The sequence below is a fragment of the Zea mays genome, chromosome 6 (assembly GCF_902167145.1).
Source record: "Zea mays cultivar B73 chromosome 6, Zm-B73-REFERENCE-NAM-5.0, whole genome shotgun sequence".
NCBI lineage: Eukaryota > Viridiplantae > Streptophyta > Magnoliopsida > Poales > Poaceae > Zea > Zea mays.
This window is the reverse complement of record NC_050101.1, coordinates 100,789,596-100,812,284: the sequence shown is the minus strand read 5'-3', so window position 1 is coordinate 100,812,284 and position 22,689 is coordinate 100,789,596. Positions and strand designations below refer to the sequence as shown.

At 40.6% G+C, this 22,689-nt stretch overlaps 2 protein-coding genes across 6 annotated transcripts in view; one reads left to right on the top strand and one right to left on the bottom strand.

Annotated features, from left to right (window-relative positions):
* Nucleotides 1–3,572: 3,572 nt before the first annotated feature.
* LOC103629638 (BEACH domain-containing protein B) overlaps nt 3,573–22,689 on the bottom strand; it is a 93,810-nt gene continuing 74,693 nt past the window's right edge. For 4 of the 5 annotated variants that reach the window (XM_020539319.2, XM_020539320.2, XM_035960023.1 and 1 more), the window contains exons 22-40: nt 19,601–19,862; nt 19,293–19,496; nt 18,998–19,219; nt 18,725–18,901; nt 18,485–18,597; nt 15,267–15,707; nt 14,988–15,195; nt 9,559–9,780; nt 8,984–9,442; nt 8,614–8,904; nt 8,092–8,544; nt 7,959–8,005; nt 7,784–7,877; nt 7,389–7,595; nt 6,837–6,962; nt 6,384–6,755; nt 6,062–6,293; nt 4,651–5,404; nt 3,573–3,940 (exon numbers count right to left, since the gene is read on the bottom strand). In XM_020539319.2, coding sequence (XP_020394908.1) covers nt 4,707–5,404; nt 6,062–6,293; nt 6,384–6,755; nt 6,837–6,962; nt 7,389–7,595; nt 7,784–7,877; nt 7,959–8,005; nt 8,092–8,544; nt 8,614–8,904; nt 8,984–9,442; nt 9,559–9,780; nt 14,988–15,195; nt 15,267–15,707; nt 18,485–18,597; nt 18,725–18,901; nt 18,998–19,219; nt 19,293–19,496; nt 19,601–19,862 — 4,828 coding nt within the window. In that variant the 3' untranslated portion in view covers nt 3,573–3,940; nt 4,651–4,706. The remainder of the gene's footprint in view (nt 3,941–4,650; nt 5,405–6,061; nt 6,294–6,383; nt 6,756–6,836; nt 6,963–7,388; nt 7,596–7,783; nt 7,878–7,958; nt 8,006–8,091; nt 8,545–8,613; nt 8,905–8,983; nt 9,443–9,558; nt 9,781–14,987; nt 15,196–15,266; nt 15,708–18,484; nt 18,598–18,724; nt 18,902–18,997; nt 19,220–19,292; nt 19,497–19,600; nt 19,863–22,689) is intronic. The other variant, XM_020539321.3, reaches the window with a different exon arrangement.
* Nucleotides 9,831–11,773, top strand: LOC103629637 (uncharacterized). The gene is made up of 2 exons (XM_020539322.2): nt 9,831–10,577; nt 11,524–11,773. The coding sequence occupies exons 1-2, from the start codon at nt 10,136–10,138 to the stop codon at nt 11,586–11,588; spliced, it is 507 nt and encodes a 168-aa protein (XP_020394911.1). The 5' UTR covers nt 9,831–10,135; the 3' UTR covers nt 11,589–11,773.

The following is a 22,689-nucleotide window of genomic DNA, read 5'->3' as shown; positions in this document are numbered from 1 at the left end:
CTTGGAGCTTCTAGCTCCTAGACGACTAGGTGTCTCTTGTGAGTCTCCAAATCTTGTGGAAGACCACAAGAAAGTTTGTATTACCCGCTCGTTTGAGCAAAGATTATTGTGTGGGCTTGACCTTTGTGGTCGGCAAAGGGAGGATTAGGGTTGAAAGAGACCCGACTCTTTGTGGGCGCCTCAACGAGGAAGTAGGGCACCTTGGTGGTGTGACCGAACCTCGGGATAAATCGTGTGTCTCTTGTGTTCTTGTTCATTGTGTGTTTGTGTTCTTCGTTCTCTCACCATTGTGTGGAAGATTTGTTTATATCTTTTTGGTGTGTGGATTTTGAGTAGTGCCCTTCTCAGATCTACTGCTTTGAACCCTGTGGATCATTTAGAACATCTCATTTCCAAAGTTAACTGGGTGAATTTTGAGATCAATTCAGTTTTACCCAGTTTGCTTCTAGTTTTTGTTGAAAAAGTTTTAACTTGCCTATTCACCCCCCCTCTAGGCAACTTTCAATACTATAATATTTTATGGATTTAAATGCATTTTGATGATTTTCTACAAAAAGAAATTAAAAATACACAAATAGTCTTAGAAATTCACGAAATTTGGCGTATGAGTAACATATGTCCATATAGCATCCTAAAAAATGTTTGAACCATAAAAACCACAAGATGTCATCAATTATTTCATTTCATTTCCACTTATTTGTGAAACTCGTAATGATTACATGTGAAACCACCATAATAATAAGTGAAACCACATATCATAATAACACGTGAAACCACATATCATAGTTATCAATATTTTATGAATTTAATTGCATTTTAATGATTTTTTACATAAATTAATTAATAATACTCAAAATAGCCTTAGAAATTCATGGAATTTTATGGAGGTGTAGCATATGTGCACATATAATCCTCAAAAATGTTTGGACTAAAGAGGGGCTAAATGATTACAACTATGATATGTGTGGAATGGTGTCTTACACGATATCCGACAAAAATATTCGTTACCGACGCTATCTGTGTCCGATTAGCTCCGTATTTGATCCACGACTCCGTATTTGTATTCGAGAACATCCGTATTTGTATTCGTATTCGAAGCTATCCGTATTCGAATTCGAATCTGACTAAAAATATGAAAACAAATATGATTTCATTGATATCCGTCTGTATTCGATCCGATTACACCCCTAGTGGTTCTACATGAAACTATTCACGAGCTGCGTAGAAAAAAAGATTGTGGGGTGATTTTGAAGCTTGACTTTGAGAAAACTTATGATAAGATCAAATGACCTTCTGTACAACAAACGTTACGTATGAAAGGTTTTTTCGAAAAGTGGTGTTCCTGGATTAATTCAGTCACAACATGTGGTCATGTTGGCATTAAAGTGAATGACCATTTAGGTTCAAATTTCTAGACTTATAACGGTTTACGCCAGGGGGACCCTCTTTCTCCTATTTTATTCAATATAGTTGTAGACATGCTTGCTATTTTGGTAAATAGAGCAAATGAGGAGGGTCAATTCGAAGGACTCATCCCACATTTAGTGGATGGGGGTTTATCCATTCTGCAATATGCAGATGACACCGTCCTTTTTTGTAGCATGACTTAGCGAAAGCAGCAAATTTAAAGCTCTTATTGATAACCTTCGAACAAGTTTTAGGGTTAAAGATAAATTTTCATAAAAGTGAGCTTTTTGGTTTTGGTCTGACTGAGGAGGAAGAAACACTATATCTCTCTATTTAGATGCTAAAAAGGCGGCTTTCCTTTCAGATACTTGGGGATCCCAATACATTATAGAAAGTTAAGTAATAGTGATTGGAAAAACCATAGAGATAAAGTTTAAAAAGAAATTGAGCAGCTGGAAGGGAAAACTTATGTCGGTAGGTGGCCGGTTAGTCTTGATTAATTCTGTTCTCACAAGCTTAGTTATGTTTATGTTGTCTTTTTTGAAGTGCCTAAGGGTGTATTGGAAAAAATAGACTACTATCGCTCTAGGTTCTTCTGGCAAGGAGATCATCATAAAAAAGTATAGACTTGCACGATGGGATATTCTTTGGCAACCTAAAGACCAAGGGGGTCTAGGTATCCAGAACATAGAGGTTCAAAATAAGTGTTTGCTTGGTAAATAGTTATTTAAATTGATTAATCAGGACAGTCTATGGCATAATTTACTTAGGAACAAATACCTCAAATCTTGTACCTTGTCAAAGGTAGGTAGAAAACCTGGTGACTATCATTTTTTGTCTGGGCTACTAAAAGTTAAAGACCAATTTTTTGGTCTTAGTTCCTTTATTCTTAAAGATGGGAAGCAGATTAGATTTTGGGAGGACACGTGGACGGGTAACCAGCCTCTAATGCTGAAATTTCTGTCCTTATATAATATAGCTCGTAAAAAAAGCGATACGGTGGCGAATGTTTTTAATAGGATTCCTCTAAACATCTCTTTCCGTAGAGCGCTGGTGGGTGGTAATCTTTTATGTTGGAATAGATTGGTCTTGAGTATTGCTCATACTCATCTATCCACTGGAAGAGATGAGTTCAAATGGAATTTGTCAACCTCGAGGCTTTTTACGGTCGTTCGATGTACAATGCTCTTATTAATAATGCCAAGATTTTCTATTTCAAACCGCTATGAAAGATGAAAATACCTCTAAAAATTAAGATCTTTATGTGGCATATAATTAGAGGTGTGGCACTCACGAAAGACAATCTAGCTAAGCTTAGATGGCAGGGAAGTAAAAATGTGTGTTCGGTGATTCGAATGAATCTATATAACACTTGTTTTTTAAATGTCATTACGCTAGATTCTTTTGGAGACTTTTATATTGTTGTTTTGGTTTAAGTACCCTAAGATCACTTAAACATATTTTTGGATCTTGGTTGCATGGGTGCATCTCAAAGTTAAAAATCTGATTATTACAGGTGTTGCAGCTTTATGTTAGGTTATCTGGATGAGTCAGAATGACTTAGTGTTTAACAAAACCCCAATGGTTACTTATTTGCAGGTTCTGTTTCGGACGACCCATTGGCTTAGGTTTTGGGGACATTTGCAGAGAGTTGAAGACCATGAGATAATCAAGGAGACGTGTCGACAGATTGAAGCCGCATATATGTAAATTTTTTCTTATTTAGGTTGGAGTTTTACGAATAGGATTACGTTTTAAGGTTATAATATGTCTGTTGGGTGTCGTGTTTATTTTAATATTTATGGTGTAAGATTGCACACTATGTTGGGAATGTTGATCTTTTGATGTCAGTTTGTATGTAAGGCTGTACCCTTTTTGATGGAGGACAAAGCCAGAACCTGGTTTCCATTATTAAAAAAAAGAGTTGATAAAGCTATCCTAAACATACCCTTACAAAAAAAAAGCACTAAGCTGGCTCGTGCCAAATCCTGGCACCAGGCGACGCTTTCATGGGTGCTTCTGCTCAAGCAGCTAGCAGAAGGCAGAGGACAGCGTGCATTACCCTAATTTGAGCCAATCAACCGAAGTACCTGTGACTCGAAAGTCCATAATGATTTGGAAAATACAGAACGCCATTATCAATAGATAGATGAGGGCATATGATATATGAAGATGCTTTCTAACACTTTAGATCACAAAAATGGCACATTTACAAAAGCACTGGAATCTAATATAAATACTACACAAACACAAACTGTCGCACAGAACACCAACGAAGTCAAATGCTACAATAACATTGTGATAGATGTCAATGCCTACCAAGTGAAGGCTAAGTGAAGATGCTTGGATCTAGGGCTAACCAGTGTTCCTTCGTCAGATTGGGTGCTCAAGGATTATCACCAGCTGAATATCTTGACAACCCTCATTCCTGAATGCCAGCTTCACTTTTGGTAGTGAAAACAAATGACAAAAGTGTGTTTCATTATGTACAGACTACATGGTCGTGAGAACAGTTCTATAAGCTGGTAATGACCTGCACAGAGTTTCAAGGAAATTAAGCACTTAGTACTTCAGCAAACAGAAGAAAAGGTAACAGCAGTTTTCTTGAGCTAAATTATCCAAGTCTACAAGATGGACTTGGCAGATTACTAGTGACTAGGACCAAAAAAAATGTTTTACAGAAAGCCTAGAACCAAACCTGACATGACATTTTTGGATCTGATAGATTTACCTTTCTGAATTACCAAACGTAACACTGTTACACAGATCTAGTTTACTATGTATTATTATTAAAACATCAATAATTCTAACTAAATGTTTTTTTCTTGTTCAACGTGTCACAAGAGTATAGCTAGGTCATATAATAATTTGGCATGCATGCTCGTGCTTAGCGTGTAAGTTCAATCTAGTGCAGGACACCCTACAGGCAAAAACTACATTCTTGTAGGAATCATCGGACAGACAAAGAAGGCAACATTTGGTTACTACAATCTTAATAGTTCCGGATAAAACAGGCAAAGGGATCTAAATATTTGCCCTGGCCCATTATAAACAGTTAACAGTGAGTGCAGTTCATCATGCAGGTGCATGAGATGACCACAGAACACTAAACATAACAAGGTAAATCAAATAAACATAAACATAATTATGGTTTACAAAATTTATGGAATCAAAGGAAAAACTAGAAAAGGCCCTGCTCTTCAAAACAATAAGAAAAACAGCTAAGTTTAAAACTCGACACACCTCAGCATGAAGCAGTCATTTGTTTTACATTCGTTGGATATCTTGCAGCCAATGACTTAACCAGATGTGGAGGGTTTTATTTTATTTCGTTGCATGCTCCCCCTTCGAAGAAGAGAAGTTTCTGTTGAAAACACCAAGAGGCTGCCATTCTTGGTTCCTGCTAGGATGCACTCCTCAGGGGTCACAGCTAGGGAAGTAATTGTCTTGCCATTTCCATCGTACCTCCAAACAATACCAAGAGAATGCATTGAGCGTAAGACTATCTGTCCAAGCTCACCAGCGCAAACAATGAAATCGCCAGAACAACTAAGTTCTATGCAATTGAGACGTCCAAGGGTAGCTGAAGAAGCAATATGCCGTCCATTGATGGAGTACATGTGCAAAGAGAGGTCATTCTCAGAATACAATACCACCCTCCCATGCTGCGATGCTACCAATTTTGATAAACCAACACCAGAAGGATGCTGGATGGACCGAACATATCTCCCTTCACGCAGTGTATGAAAAATACAAGTCCCATCTTTTGAACCACTGATTACAATGTCAAGTTCCGTGCTAACAAATAAGCATGTTATGATGTCATCATGCCCACATAAGATATGAACAGGCCTTTCCACTATAACTTGTTCCTTTTCTGAAAGTTCAAAATTGGCACCCCTGATTTTCTTATCAATTGGTCTTCCACGAAATGCATGCCAGATCATAACAGTTGTGTCATAACTACCAGTTGCAACCACGTTCCCGTCAGACGAAACTGCAGCATAGAAATGGAAAATACGGCAGAATTTCATACAATGACGAAACAATGTGATACGGAGTACCATTCACAGTTTTTTTTACAAAATGCAGGAAACATAACGAAGACAGAAAAAAGGCAGCCTAGCTGAGCTGCCTTTTTTTCTCGAAAGCGCATGAGAACTGCGCATCATTATCATTAAGCAGAAAAAGTTTTATAGGGCCAAAAGACAGCCCAAACCATACAAAGCACTCCTTACGGGGGCCAAAAACAAGCATACAAGAAACATTCCATAAGGTAAAAACTAAAGGAAACCACCCTTAGAGAGAAAGACTAACGACACTTGTATCCAGGTAATATCTATATAGACATCATTACCGAACTGAAAATATACAAATGGTCTTGGTGTTGGTGCACTATGTTATGCAGTGGCCAATAGACTATATTCAGTATTAGAAGTTCTCATAGGTTACTGCACGCCAAAACCATAATGAGACATCAACTCACTACTGTCATTTTTTAGGGGCTTAATCCTGAAAAAGGCTCTGTATATTAATTGGAATCTCTTTATTTGAATACAGTTATTTTTTCTGACAGTAAAAATCTAGTAGCTTAATTCAGGAAAATTTGAAAGAGAATGAATAAGCATAAACACATCAAAAGTCTTATAAATACCTGCAACACAGCTAACAACATCCTTGTGTTGCCTGATGCTCTGCATAATTCTTCCATCACTAAGAGAAATTATTTGAAAACTGTTCTCCCAGTTTCCACATAAAATCAAATAATTATCACGACTATTTTGCATCGTTGCTAAGAATTGTCTTCCAAACTTAACGTTTTCAGCAAGGAAAGTGCCAATTTTACGAGGAGAGATAACATCTGAACCAATTCCAAAGGAATGTTCCTACAAAAAAAAAGAAAATGTAATAAACAAAAGTTACTGGGATACCGATGCCTTCTTTAACATTTAGCAGTGCCTTTAGTCAAGAAGAACCTGTGGTCCGGAATATGTGAAATTTCCACCTGACTGCAGGTGTGTTGTCAACCACAGCTTTACTGACAATATGAGTCCCTCATTCATCAATACAACAGTGTTCTCCAACAAACTTATAAATAGTATAGCACACATGTGGCTGGCCGTACTACAAACACTTGATGTTAATGTTAGCGACTGTGGTGCAAAATACAGTGGATGAGCAATTGGGATGGGAGGCCCTCTTCTTGGATGCTTCGTCCGGAAAATCTGGATTGGTGTCTGTCCAAAATTTGCTATCTGATCCTCAATAGCAGATTTATGTAACATGTCATCCATATTTTCCAGATCAACTGCACCTTCATATGTCACGTAGTAAAATATGTTTGCTGCCTATCCAAAATGTATGCATGAGTTAGGTAGTATTCTATTGACAGTGTTTCAATGATGATGGAAATAGCAACACAGTTGCACCTCAACAGCTGGTTGTCCACGCTGCTTGTAACCAAATATGAGGTCAATCCAGTTATGCAGATTAGAGCTCACATATTCACTTTCAAGGGCTTCTCTGTTGATGTGGATGAATTCTTCAGGCGATCCCTACAGTTTTGTATGTATTAATCATATAGCAGAAGGAAAATTTGAGATGAGATACGAAATGTAACATGTTGTGAAAGCTAGCACATCATCACCTTCAAGCTATGAAGCTGGGCTATATAACAGTTTGCAAAAGTTATTCTTTGCAATGGTAAACTTATTAGGATTGAATTTGCGAACTAAAGATGGCCAAAGCCAGAATATAAAGAAAACATTATGTGAAGCAAATTAGCCGGGGATGTTTGAGAATCTATTTTATATTCAGAAAGCTAGATATACCCTCTGTATCTGAGAACAGTACATGTTTTTACTAACACAGTTGCACCGCTAAATTAAGTGTCATTAGAAAAGCAACAGAACTATCCTGGTCAATCCATTCTCAATAAAAGAATTATGACAAATATAACTAACAACAAGAGGAACTATTACCTTTGCCCATGGAGGGAGAGCAACATCGCCTATAGGTTCCCCATCCTGCTTGACACCAAGATGATATGAATTTGAATTTTCAAGAAACTCAGGCATGTAAAAGAATTCTGGAATAAGCTCTTTGACGTCACTTGTATTTGATAAGCTATTTATGTAAGCGCTCTCAATGCTTTGGAACAAACGATCTGCATGGTCAAACTTGCCACCCTGCACAAGTGTCAGACAGGCATAAATGTAAATAATATGACAAGATCCCTTATTTTGAACTGTGGTGAAATACGACAAGAGAAATTATGTATCGACAAATTCGTGAATAGTGTTTTGAAAATAATAGCTATGTGCTTGAATTTTAAGGAAGCAATGATAAATATTTCCATAATGAGTTAAGTGACAACCTGAAAATTTAGATGCAGAGTTGTAAATGGCTCAAGCCTAAGCATGTAATGAAGAACGATTCCCATGCTAGAGTAGTGAGATCCGTAATAAAAACTGCAGGAAACAAACATGGCTGTTATTGCAAAAAGAGTAAACTAAAAAAGGAGAACACTAACAAATGAATAAAGGTTCAACCTTGGTATATCAGGGTCACAGAAACTAAGATATCTATCTTCAAAAACCTGCCCAATAATGCATTACTAACGTGAAGTTATGATAAGGTGATGATAGCCTACAATTACAAATAAGTACACAATAGTAGCTGCACCTTGAAGCGGTTTTCATCCAACGCACCAACTGGTTTTGAAAGATCCCTGAAAGTCGATGACTTGTTGAAATCAAGCTTTTCAGAGGTGTAATCAGCCAATACCCATGGAAATATAGGATACTGAGTTAAGTCATTGTAAGATCTTCCAGCAAGGGTATTTAAAATCACAAGATACTCAAAGTTACTGATTTCCCTCCTTTTCCATCTTTCCCTGGCATTCTCAGCCATTTCAAGTCCAACTCGCCTGTCCACGAATGAAATGATATTATTTTTGTCTTTGGTACTTCCTTTAGGGAACAAAGCTTCATTCCTAAGAGAAACTAACAAAGTCCCAGCATTTTTAGTATCCTTTTGGGAAGAAAAGTTTAAAAATATAGGTGCAGTTGAATCATCAAAGAAGATCTCCATTGCAGTATATTGCAGTAGGTAGCGTGTCCAATGAACTCCTTTTATCTGTAAACATGTATGGAAGGAGATTAAGAGAGTGAGCAAGTGAGAGGAAAGACTAGGGGAGAGAGATACCTTAGTTATGTTCCACCTTTTGTGACGTTTGATCTTGTTAGACTGGTTTTGCATCAAAACACCATTGGTTTCAATCATACTGTCTCGGCATCCGTCAAGTCTGTCCACACCTCCCAGCTCGTTCTTGCAGTCTGAATCTTTTTTGTCTTTAAACTTGCTAAAAACAGATGATCCTCCAGTTCCTTCAACCAAAAATTCAAAAGAAAAATGCATGACAGTTCGTGTGATATCCAGTTGTCCTGCTAATTTTCGCTTTGGGGTAACAAAAACACAACGAACTGAACATAGCACCTGCAAAATGGACAATGACCAGAAATCAACAATCGTTTTCTGCTTTCAGATGAAATGTATACTAAAGCTTTTTCTTTACCTTTGTATAATCATTATCTCCATTAGTAGATGATGGCTCTTTCTTATAATGTGCAGAAGCATGATGATCAGAGGTATCTGCAGCATTATTAAGGTTTTGGCTCTCTGAAGGATTACTCTGGGAAGATTCACTCGCGTCATTAGTGTCTTCAAATTGTTCGTAACTACTATCCTCTGTGATTCCCCGCACTCCTTTAACAAGGAATTGCTTCATTTTCTGAGTAATTTTGGCACTAATGTACAGCTGGTCAGCTAAAGTTGCTGTACTTTCATTCCTTGACTGTGAAGGCTGACATAATCGTTCATCAAATTTGTAATTACGTTTGAACTTGAACCGCCGCCTCCATCTATCCTCTGTCTTGTCAAGTTTCCAGTGAGTCACAACATCATTTGGAAAAGGGTTAGCAGACCATGGTCCTCTCTCATCCATCAGAGCACGGGAAATATGTATCCACTTATCCTGATACAGAAAGCAAATAGTTATCTCCCCCCTAAGAAAAGCAAGTAGTTACTGCATGACAAATTTTCTCCTTAACAAGCATTTGCGTTGGTTGAATTAAAGAAAGACTCGGTTACCCTGATAATTTGCTGATCCTCGCGGAAAGCAAGTTGACAAGCTGTCTTTCTATTGTCATCCGCTGAAAGCACAGCAGTAATAGTTAAATGTATCTCATCTTCAATGGCCTGCGCTAGCTTTATCTCCGTAGCAGAACACTCGTTAAGCTTCATGCGAAGATCCTGCAGCTTCTTTAAACGATCAGCCTGAACAGCCTTCATGTGCTTAACCTCATTAGCAGCCTGTACACCAATAAAGCTGATCATTGTGAAGGTATAATAGTTAAGGGTGCTTGTGTAATCTTCTGGGCTAGGGTTTTTCTCCTGTATCCCTCGTATACTCTATATATGGTCCTATTGGGGGGGTCTTAATTTTTGCCAACTTTACGAAATTCACTTAACCATCAGTCATTGACAGCTCAATCACTGACATTGTATTTTATATGTCACTGGCAAAAGGTTAATTTTTCCCGACCCTTCCCTCTGCTGCTCTGCCCCCGGGAAGATCAAACTCTGGTCCTAGGGGCGGCCTCGTCAATCTTCGACTTTTGTTTTCAGTCGCGTCTAGTCGTTATGCAGGAGCAGTCAAGCTGGTGTCATGGAGTCCGCACACGGGAATTCGTCGTCCGCGCACCCGTCCGTCAGACGAAGGGGAATCTCCGCGCCGCCGGTTAGAGGAGTTCGCGTGCCGTCCACGGCGCGCACCGTCCGTCGTGGGAGCCTGTCGTCACAGTTCCCATTGGAATCGACGCAGAGCCGTATGTCTTCGTCTTTGTCGTCTTCGCGCGAACATGTGTTTGCTTGTTCGGGATCTGAGCGTCGTCGCGGCGCTCGTCTGCCCATCTCCGCACCCATCCCCGCTAGTCCCTGCTGTCCGCAGGGCCGTCACCCGTACACGCGGCCGGCGGAGCTGTTGTCTGTCGCCCTGTCCGAATTCAGGGGCGGAAGGAGGGAAGGTACCGACCGACCGTCCGTCTCCATCCATCTTCAGGAGCGGAATGGACGTCCGACCACCGCAATCCCCATCTGTGCGGTCAGAGGTGTGCACACATTGGTGCTCTGTGTTTTCTGCCACCTGCTGCTATGGCCTATGGCTGGTGGTCTGCTATGCTGTTCGACTAGACCACTTGGGATCCTCCGTGTGGGTGGTGGTTTCTCCTGTTTAACTATGCACCTCTGGTGGATTTCTCTCTTGTGTCGTCTCTTTCGCTCATCCTATTGAGGCTCTTTTTTTATTTAATTTCATTGCATCAGTCCATTCCAGTTCTACACGCTACAGTTTGTCCATGCGGAGCGGAGTCTATAAATTTATTGTCAAAGCAGTTAACTTTTATTCTTTTTCTTTGGTTAGCTGAGCTCATCTATTTAAATAATCATTATTGATGTGATTACGGGTCGGGTTTAGGTTTTATGACTTCATTTCTAGTACCTTTTACTTTTAGCACCTATTAGCATTCTCGTTTGGATCTCTAAGTGCTAAAGTTTACTAAAAGTGTACTACAAAACTTTAGCACCGTAGATCCAAACAGGTCCTACGTCCTCTTGTCTCTTTCCTAGCTATTTTGTTACAACGACCGTCTATTTATCGTCATCACCATTCTATGAGAGAGTTTGTTTCAGCTTAAAATTGGATTCTAGCCGCCAGAAGCAGCTTTTGGCAGCTAAACGCTCCACTCAGTCCGCTTATGTGAGAATCGCTTTGGTGAAAATCGTTTAATCAACATGAACCTAGAATCTGTCGCACGATGGAAGGAATACGTCCCTTTCTAAACTCTAAACCTTATAGACCACTTCATCTTCCTCCGCACGTAAACCTCACGATATTCAAATTCTCCCCACACCTAGATTCTCTAGGAATCTAGATTCTAAAAAAATTGTTATAAAAAGCTGAACCAAATAGGCTCTATATCACTGCATGTTGTCTTGCAGGAGTGATATCTCTGTTCTTCCTTTAACTTGATTTGATACATATCTTTATTCTTGTAGAGGCCAGAGTTTTCAAAGCAAAGTTCATAGTTGAAGACTTGAAGTACTATTCTATGAAGGTTTGAGGTATTTGCTGAAGTACTGTGTCGTGAAATCATTACCTTCTTGTAGAGATCATTTTCTACATCAACATTTTTTTAAGAGTTATATGGTTCAACGGCATCTTTGATTTTGGATGTACTTCGTTTCTTTTATATTTTTTTAAGTCTAGTGTATAGTATCAACTCTCCAAATACAATGACATTGCATTCATGTTGCATTTGAGAGAGGGTGTTAAAGTATAATAATTGTCAAGGATATCAGTGTAATATTCTAATCTAGGTTGTGTCTCATGTATCCCTCATTACTCTTTACATAGTCCTTATTTGGTATCAATACTATTATCCAATTGGGTCTTTTTTATTTGTTACAATCATCATTTTTTTTTCTCAAATATGCAGGAGAGCTGCATATCATTATATTTAAGAAGAAAGTTGGGCCGAAGCCCTTACAAGCCATGACATTGAGGTTTAAACCCCTCAAAACAGTAAACAAACCTTGAACTGCCTTAGGAAAAAAACAGAAATTAGCCGTGAGGAAGATTAGCTGCTAGGAAAATAAGCCCTTTAGCCCCTGCCATCTCCCACAACCTTCGCTCTTCTCCAACCTGCTCCAGAACAGCAGCAATACTCGGATTGCTGCCCTTGAAGACACACTGATTATTGTGCTTCCATAAGGTCCAAGCACCAAGCAAAACAAGGGAGTTAATCCTCATCTTCATTTGTCCAGCTGCCATTTCACTTATTGTCCTCCACCAGTCCAGGAAACTATCATTTTCTGGTTGAGGGGGACAGAGTATGCAGTCCAAATTGTCTCAACAAAAGGAACCAACACTCCCTTGAGAAAACACAAGAGACCAGTAGATGGTCTATTGTTTCACTTTCTTGTTCACAAAGAGGGCAGCTATCAGGGTGATCCAATCCTCTTTTTGCTAGACGATCAGTTGTCCAACACCTTTTTGAGCAACTAACCGCAGAAAAAACCGACATTTAGGAGGCGGTCAGGTTTTCCATATCCTCTCATACGGTTCAAAAGGAATCGAGCCAATGAAAAGCCCCTCGTAGGCAGATTTCGCTGAATATTTTCCATTGGTAGCCAGCCTAAAAATGTGCTTATCTTCAACATTCTACCTTAATTCAGCAGTTAACAATAAGTTTTAGAGGTGAAGATAATCAACAATTGCCCCCACAGATAGGGCCCCTCAAATATCCGACATCCATGCTCTTCCAGTTATAGCTTCTTGTACTGTCCTTGTATTGAATTTTCTTTTCAGAACAACTTTAAGAAGTCTTGGCGCAATATCAGCCACCCTCTGTCCTTGAATCCATCGATCCTTTCAAAAAAGAGTATTAGCACCGTTTTCGACTTCCGTTTGCATCACCATACTGAAGAAGGCCTGAACCTTGTCAGGAACTTGGATAGTCAAGGATGACCAAGGTCGGTTAGGCTCCGTTTTTTGTAGCCATAACCAACGCATCCGCAGCGTCCAACTCAGCTCCTTAATGCTTGAAATACCAAGACCACCCAAATCAAGAGGTCGACAAACTTTGCTCCAAGAAACAAGGCAATGCCCCCCATTTATCTCTTTGCGACCTCTCCAAAGAAAGCCTCTTCGGATTTTTATCGATTGCTTTTGTGATATAAGTTGGGAGATCAATTGCCATTGCTAAGTAGATGAACATCCCAGTAAGCACAAACCGCACTTGAACTATTCGCCCAACCCTTGTCATCAAGTCTGCCTTCCATCCAGGAAGCTGATTTGCAAATTTGTCGATAATTGGCTGCGCCTGTTCCTTGGTTATCTTCCGCACCGTTAATGGAAGTCCAAGATATTTACAAGGGAAGGACGAAATTCCACACGGCAGCAAACCTTGCACAACTGCAATGTCACTCTCGTCGCAACGAATGGGATATACATTAGACTTCTGGACATTATTATGCAGCCCGGAAGCCACGACGAATAGGTGAAGAATATCCACTATGGTTGCTATATCTTCGACAGCTGGTCGCAAGAAGAGGACTACATCATCAGCATACATAGAGACTTGGTGATGTACAAATCTTGTAGCAAGGGGTTGAAGAAATCATGCCTCTCAGCTGCAGTGACCATTCGCCCAAGCACATCCATGAGTAGAATGAAGAATCAGTGAGAGGGGGTCACCCTGTCGTAGTCCTTGACGATGAACAATATGTTTGCCCGAAAACCCATTTACCATCACTTGAGTGGAAGAGGTTGCAAGCAGCCCACATAGAATATCCCTCCAAATCTGTCCAAATCCCATCCTTTGCAATACCTCTATGAGAAAAGGCCAGGAGACAGAATCAAAGGCTTTTGTGATATCCAATTTTAGAAGCAAATGGGCATGTCTTCGTCGTTGAAGGAACCTTGCAGTTTGCTGAACTAACATGTAGTTATCCTGAATAAAACAACCTTTTATAAAAAGCACTTTGAATAGGTGAAATCATCTCATTTAACCTCCCAGCAAGGCGATTAGCTAGCAGCTTGGTGATCAATTTTGCGAAGCTATGCACCAGGCTAATTGGTCTGAAGTCTTTTACTTGATCAGCCCCCTCCTTTGGGATCAATGTGATGTATGCTGTGTTCAGCCTATCGAACTGCGCAAATCTCCTACTCCAAACTGCTGCCATTATATCCACTTTAATTATAGACCAGCAGGCCTTATAAAATCCTCATGTGAAACCATCAGGACCCGGAGCCTTATCTGAAGGCAGCAATTTAATTGTTTCCCACACTTCTTTCTCCAAGAAAGGCAAGTCCAGAGCAGCCAGATCAAAGGTCGGAACTCCCACAACTTCAAGATTGACAGAGCAATCTCTGTCATTGCTGACACCCAGCAGATTGGAATAGAATTGATCCATCAAAATGGCCTTCTCATTATGTCCAGTGAAAACCTAGTTGTCAGCAACCAATCTTGCCACAAATTTTTTTCTTTTCCGGTGACGGGCATGCATATGAAATAATTTTGTATTAGCATCACCTTCTTTGAGCCAAGAAAAAGGGTCTTTATCTAAGTTGGTTAGGTGATCGGATTAGTATTCTTTAGACCCTAAGGCTAGGGTCAAAAAACCTTTCGTATGTCCCACAACAAAACATAGGTTCAAGACCCAATCTTGATCGCAGCCATTCTCATATGTGTTATGATGTTGCTGTATATGAGTAGAACAGAAGTTCGGGGTTTTTTTTGACCCACGTGGGGTATTTTTCTCGTGGGGTATTTTTCTCGATCGGAGGATATCTTAATCTTACTCCTCGTAGGTTAAGTTTTTTATTCATAACAATCATCAGTTGGAATAGATCGAGTAATTGATTAAATGCACAAAACTTCAAACACACCCTTCTCATTTTGTACGCGTCAACAAAATAATTCCAGACAAAGATAGGGGGAGGGGGCAAAGATACAAACCGCAGCAAGAACACGATTCTTCTGTATAAAGCTAAGGATGAATCCAGTCTCCTTGTTGTTGACGTCCACCGAATCATCTCTCTCTAAGATATTAGTGACCAACATGGACTTCCCATATATAATAGTTTCAAGAATCAAGTGCGAGAAAACATGGAAACGAGCGCTATCGTCAAGTTGCCCATACTGAGATCTTACAATTAGTAGAGACCTGTATAAAAGAAAGTATAAGGGTAATGTTTCATACACTTTAAGAGGGACAGCTCAGAATATCAAACGTACCATATCAAAAAGTGCAACTTATTTTTGCTTTGGTCATCTTCTGAAATAAGAAGAATCGGAAGCAACGACATGAACTGTATAACACACTTGGATGCATTCTCCAATCCAGCTTTGCAGAGGTACAGAATCACAAGGTGGAAGAAAATTCTTGGGATTATCTCTTCCCTCGACGTTGTCGCTTTCTCAGCAAATCTGTTCACTTTTATACCTAATGCAGTACCAATACCTCCGCCTCCAGATACAACAGCTACCTTTTCGGCAGCAGGGACATTCATAGACTCCACCAGTCCACGCGCCCTTTGCCCCAAAGATGCAACCTCAACATTTGGATCCTTTGGTATAAATTTGCTTGGTCCTTTTCCGTTCAAATTACGTATAATACTCCACACCTTGTCAAAGAAACTCCACCAATCATCACTGACTTCATTTACATCAGAAAATCTGCAAACAGTCCGAAGCAAACTGGGAATTAACACAGTAATTAACTGACATGCCAGTGCCCAACTAATTCTAGTTTGAGAACTTCACAAAACTAAAAACAAATGGAAGGGTACAAAAATGGTGTCTGTTCATATACAGATTTGCACCAACTGAACTTTAACACGTTGATTAAATTGGTAGCTTCATTTTGAGTATCAATGTTGAAAGTTTAACTAAGAATACCATATGTGTTTAAATTAATGCAATATGTTTTAGTTGAAGGGCACTAGGCTCATTTGCTATGCTTCTTTAATCCTTATTCACAGCTACCTTGTCGAATTGAAGCCTTTCCTATTAAATATCATGGTTTACCTTTGTCCTCAAGGAAGCTTACAAGAGCCCAGTTGCAGCCTCTTATTGATAAGCTTGCGAACCAGCTGCCTGAATGGAAGCAGACCTTATGACAAAGGTAGGGAGATCGGTCCAAGTTCAGTTTGTGATGACCTCGTCTATAATTTATCATGCAATGGCGCTAGATATTCCTCAATGGGCAATCAAGGCCATGGACAAGATCCGTTGTGGCTTCCTGTGGAGGGGTCGAAGAGAGGCTAAGGGCGGGCATTGCCTGGTTTCTTGGCCAAAGGTTACAAGGCCGAAAGAATTAGGAGGCTTAGGTATTTCTGACCTACAAAATCTGAACTGGGCACTTCGGGTCAGATGGCTATGGCTTAGAAAGGTTGATCCGGATAAGCCATGGGCTGCTTTCCCCTTGCAGGTTAGTAAGGTCGTCGATAACCTGTTCTCCATTGCAGTAGTTTCAGAGATAGGGGATGGAGCCTCAACATTATTCTGGAAAGATCGATGGCTGCATGGCCAGAACTTGGAGCAGCTTGTACCCAGCCTTTTTGTTAGGGTTCCAACGAGGATTAAGAATAGGAGGACAGTGAGGGAGGCCCTAACAGATTCAAGATGGATCAAGGATCTGTGTGGAACGGTGACATGGCAGGTTATTCATGAATTCCTTCAGCTATGGGATGTGTTGACAATAGTCCACCTTCAGCCAGAGACTGCTGATGGACACATTTACAGATTATCCAGTTCTGGATAGTACTCCGCAAAGTCAGAGTATGATGCTCTGTTTATGGGGGCTGTCCAATTTGGTACTTGGGAGCGCATTTGGAAAACATGGTCACCACCAAAATGTGCATTTTTTTCTTTGGTTGGCAACTCATGACAGATGCTGGACTGCTGATCGTCTTGAGAAGAGAAATCTTCCTCATGCTCCTCTTTGCCTTCTTTGCGATCAGGAGAAGGAAACTATCAATCACCTGCTCGTGGGTTGTGTTTTTGCTAGGCAATTTTGGTTTGCCATGCTGCAAAGAGTTGGTTTAGTGGCCATGGCGCCGCAACCTTCGGACCAGCTCTTTGATTCATGGTGGAGTAGAATTTCAGACTTGGCTAGCAGTCTTGTTAGAAGAAGGCTTAACTCTCTGATCATCCTTGGGGCTTGTACCCTATGGGCCACAGAAACGACTGTGTTAGTGTTTTCAACAATGCCTCTCTTAATCTGTTCAAAACTCTTGTGATGGCTAAGGAGGAGTGTTTTGGAAATGGAACTTGGCTGGTGCATAAGGTTTTTCTGCTCTCTCGACTGTTGAGCAGGAGGGTTTCCATTGACAGGGTCGCTGCTGCTGCTCGGTTTGTTCAGTTAACCGGCACATTTGTAGCCAAATGCCTTCGGAAGTGTTTGTGGTGTGTGTGTGGTGTGCGTTCTGTTCTTGTAAATTTCATTTCTTTCTCCTATTAATGAAATGATGCGCAGCTCTCCTGCATATTCGAGAAAAAAAGTATAAAACGGCCAGCATTTGGATCATACATCATAGAGAGCACTACGTCATGAGAAAAAATGTACATTTTACAAGAGAAACAATGAACAAATGGTATAGTACCTAGGCTACTGAATGCAATGAACAAATGATAAATGTACAATGCTGTTCTTGTTTCCTTTTTGTTTAATAAAACTTACAGTGGGGGGCTCCCCTGCTGTATTACTGCTAAAAAAAGTGAATGCAAGGACACAATCATTAATTTGTCACCCGTGTTCCTTTTTATCTCGAACAAGGAGAGTTGCATATCATTGTATAAATGAGAGAGAACAAAACCCCACTTCGTCTCACTTTAGTAGAACGAAGGGACTGCAACTGCAATTGAGGTTTAGAAAAAAAAAATACAATCACCGGTAATAAAAAGAACACAACCAGAGAAAGGTTACTTAAACTAACCCCTCAACCCTACCAAGACCTAGGTTCTGGAGTTTACGGCTCCAGCAAATTCCCGAAGTTCCAGATCCTCCAAGAAGAGGCACCTTGAATTTTGGACTGATGGAAGAGCTCACTCAAAGACACAAATGTTTCTTTTGTCCTCATAAGGTCCAGCCTCCTAGAATGACAGCGCTGTTGAAACCCTTTCTTTGAGATACATCACTCACCCTAGTGTTTCATGCTGTGAGTTGTGACTAATAGCCATGACTGTCATTGAAAGGTCTCATCTGAAATCAGCTGGTGCCACTTCTCATGGATTGTGATCGGAAAGACCAAGGCTGCCAAGGTGCTTTGCCCCAGCCATGACCCAACAGCCTAATTCATAAAGGAAACAACAAATAGCTCCAGCAATATTGACCCTAGCTTAGGATCCATTTTGAATGTAGCTATTACAAAATGTTTGGACACATATTTAGAAACAGGGAATGCATTTCGTTCAAAAAAAAAGAAACAGGGAATGCAGATTTAAACCAGTACCTTGTAAATTGACCATGGCTCTCGGTATTTAAAATATCATTTACTGTTGACTTAATATCTTCTTTCCATATGTTATCATGTGAAGATTCCTCCGAAATACTGGGAGAGAGAAACTGCAGAAGAAAGGAACAGATATTGCTCATGTATGGTCCTTTCGAGGACAAAAAGAAGATATAGATCATGTATCTATTAATATGTATTTTTTCTATTCAGTCAATACAAGTATGTTTAGAAGCATACCAATAGCCTAATTCCCATTTGACTGATAAGCAGCTCCTGTATAAGGTTCAAAAAATGTAAAACATTATCACAGCAAGGCTGTAAAAGGAAAATATTATCTTCCACAGATTTGTGAAGCAGGCTCCCAGCAATATCATCAAGTATGTCCCTAAGCAAATCAGAACATGATAGTTGTCCCTACATGGTAATGAATCCCAATATCATTAGTGCAAAATAACATACACCACCAAGCTTATCATATAAAAAAAAATAACGGATGAAACAGCATCCAACCTGGTCAGTTTTTAAGAGAAAATAATTAGCAGTATCATCAAGTTGATGCCAGCCACCTCTAACAAAGCGCAGGTAGTATGAAAGGACCAAAGAATACAAGTTCCTAACAAGACTTATTTCATCTGCCTTCACATCGTCAGGGTCGCCTTTAGAAACTGATTTGTAGTCCTTGAATACCTCAAGTTTTGTGGATGTTTCAAGCCAAGAGTTCCAACTGTGCTCCTGATAAAAATTCCAGCATCAACACAGAACACACAATAAGTAACAAGTATAGACCCAATAAAATAGCAAGTACCATTAATGCCTCGATGTTTGAAGAGTTTGAATCCAGCAAACCAAGAAGAAGATTTAAGATTCTTGTGCGTGCTGAGGAATCTTTACAAGAATGCATAAATCTAAAGATGCATATCAAAATCTGAGGAAGGGAAAAGGGTGGCAAGCTTAAAATATTGCAATTTCTATCCCTTGATGGATCAGGCTCAGAATTTTCCTGGGGAACCTATAGAGAGAAAACAGCAGATCACATATGCGGTTGATACTGGTGAAACAGAAAAAAGAAGATAAAAGCAATATGACATAAAGTTAGTACAAATGTACAATAACCTGTTGTGCACTGGTTCCACTAAGAACACTGAAAAGTGCTGCACATAAGTTATCTGATAGTGGAAATTTGAATAGCCTTTCAGACATTGTATTCAAGAAAAACTGAGGTGCCGCTGTTATTTCTTTTGTTAAGTTTTCAGAGATGGGTCTAGACTGCCCTAAGGGTAGGGCAAATAGTTTCGTTTCTTTCTTCTCAGATGGAATCCCAGTCAAAAGTTTTCCAAGGAGCTGAAGCCCCAACAAACGGACTGGCTCAAATTCCCTGAAGGAAAAACTAGTGTCAGATACTTTACCAAAAAAATAACTGCCTACATTAAATATATATGATGCATTTTTAAATCATTTTTTACTGACAACAATATGCAAAATCTAGAGGCATAATTCATATTAAAAAAAGTAAAGGTAAGCAGAAGGCCTCACAGAACAATTTACAAGAAACAAACAGACGAATATCTCTTCTACAATACATAGCACATATAATATTGAAACATTCTACAGGTGATGGCTGCTTTGACTCTTGGTGGGAGAAGAGTGCCGAGGTGGTGGGCAAGCCTTTGTCGGATGGTTTCAACTCGCTGGTCATATTGGGTGCGTGGTCGATCTGGAAACACAGGAATAGATGTGTGTTTGATGGTTGTAGCCCGAATGTTGAGGTCGCCCTTTCGACAGCTAGGGAGGAATTGATGTGCTGGCGTTTGGCTGGCGCTAAAACTCTCTCTTTCTTCCATTTAGAGGAGTTGTCTTAGGCGTTAATGGTGGTGTGAGTTTGTAAAACTGCTGTTTCTGTTTTGGGGTTCCACCCCCTTTTTCTTCTTAATATAAAAATACGCAGACCTCCTGCGTATTCAAGAAAAAAAAATATTGAAACATGATTTTTTTTTCTAGAACCACACAAGAGAACTGCGTGTCATTTCATTTAAGAAAAAAATAAGTACATCGGGTAGGCAGAAACGCTCCACACGAAACACAACACACACCCAACATGGGACTACTCAAAGAGGAGTCACGACCTGGACCAACAGCACGAAACCTCCATGAAATCTCTAGGTTGTAGGCTACAGCAAAATCCAAAATATACTCTCGATTCCTGCTACCATACCCGAAACCTCCATGAGCCAGCTCATAACCTGCATTTGTTGAACCTACATGACCATTGAGATCTCCTATTGTGGATAGAATTGCTGATCAACTCCCAGGATGGAAAGCAGATTTGATGACAAGAGCTCGCAGAAAAGTGCAAGTCCAATATGTGCTTACTGGAATGCTTATATATCTCGCTATGGCGGTAAATATCCCCCCTTGGGCTATCAAGGCTATCGACAAAATTAGAAGAGGTTTCTTATGGAGGGGGCGCAAGGAGGTCAGAGGAGGGCACTGTCTGGTTGCTTGGGGCAAGAGTTTGTAGACCCCTCCAGCTGGGCGGTCTTGGCATTTCTAGTCTTAAGGAGCTTATTTGGGCCCTGCGCATGCGGTGGCTTTGGCTCCAAAAGACTGAGCCTAGCCGACCATGGTGCAACCTACCTATCCAAGTGCCGGACAAAGCAAGGGCTTTCTTCTCGATGGTGTTGACTTGAAAGGTTGGTAATGGGGCTAGTACTTTGTTTTGGTCTGATAAATGGATTCATGGGCAGAAAATTGCAGATCTGGTTCCTAGATTATTTGATGTCATTCCGAAAAGAATCACTAACAGAAGAATGGTTCAGGGGGCGTTGACAAATAGAAGATGGATCTTAGATATCACAGGAACTCTTTCTGTGGGTGTCTTAGTGGATTATCTTCATCTCTGGAATCTGATTTCAGATTTTGAGCTGCTACCAGATATGTAAGATAAACATTTTTTTTGAACAAACGCAGGAGAGTTGCGTGTCATTATATTAAGAAGAAAAAAAGAACATAGGAGAGACAAGACTTGTCAACCCCTAATTACAAAGGCCCCTAGGCCGAGACCCCTCCGGCAATAACACAACGCACCACACACACACACAAGGTAACAACCCGACCAAAAACGACTACCAGCAGGAAAACTGCTAAGGTCCCCTAGGGAGCTGGCGCAGCAGGAGGTCCTGCAGAGCTGATGCACCAGCCAAACACCAGACGTTGCCCTCCTCAATCACAGCACTCTGAACTCGCTGGGTGCAGGGCACAACCCCCTCAAAAACACAAGCATTACGGTGCTTCCAAATCTCCCAAGCAACCAAAATAATCAAGGAATTAAGGCCTTTTCTTAGACTCTTCTCCACTTTCTTGATACTTTGGCACCACCAATTTGAGAAACGAGTGCATCCATGCTGAGGCACAATGGCAAGGAGGCCTAAATTGTGTAGCATGGATGTCCATATCTGCCGAGCGAACACGCAGGAGACAAGAATATGCTGGATGGTTTCCTTGGCCTGATCACACAGAGGGCAAGCAACTGGATGGGGCAGACCTCTTTTTGCAAGTCGATCAGCTGTCCAAACCCTGTTTTTGATTGCCAACCATACAAAGAATTTGCATCGTAAGGGGGCCCAGGTCTTCCAGACACGTCGCCAAGGGCCAAAAGGGATAGAGCCAACAAAGAGAGCATCATAGGCCGATTTGCTACAATAAGTACCATGAGCAGAGAGGCGCCAGATGTGTTGGTCTGCGATGTCAGGTTGCAGAACTACCCCATCAACCAAGTTCCATAGCTGCAGATACTCTACTAGGACCGTTACAGACAATCCTCCCCGAATATCTGACACCCATTGACGATTTGTGAGCCCCTCAGCTACTGTTCTTCGCTTTAAAGCCCTTCTAGAAATCACTTGGATAAGGGTTGGACAGTGTTCAGCCACAGTTTTACCAAGGAGCCAACGATCAGACCAGAACTTCACAGATTCACCACTGCCTACCACTGAGGTAATAGCCACATCAACGAGGGCCTTTGCATTACGGTGCACTCGGATAGGGAGACCAGCCCATGGCCTTGACGCGTCAGTCTTTTGTAACCAAAGCCACCTGGCACGTAGGGCCCATCCAAACATCTCCAGGTTGAGAATACCCAGACCACCATACTTGAGAGGCCGCTAGACAGCTTCCCAGGACACGAGACAGTTACCTCCATTTGC

Bases quoted from the DNA above. Each gene is read 5' to 3' on its own strand.
- LOC103629637 (XM_020539322.2), top strand. From the start codon at position 10,136: ATGGAGTCCGCACACGGGAATTCGTCGTCCGCGCACCCGTCCGTCAGA. The intron at 10,578-11,523 runs GTGTGCACACAT...TTATTCTTGTAG, and splicing joins CCCCATCTGTGCGGTCAGAG to AGGCCAGAGTTTTCAAAGCA.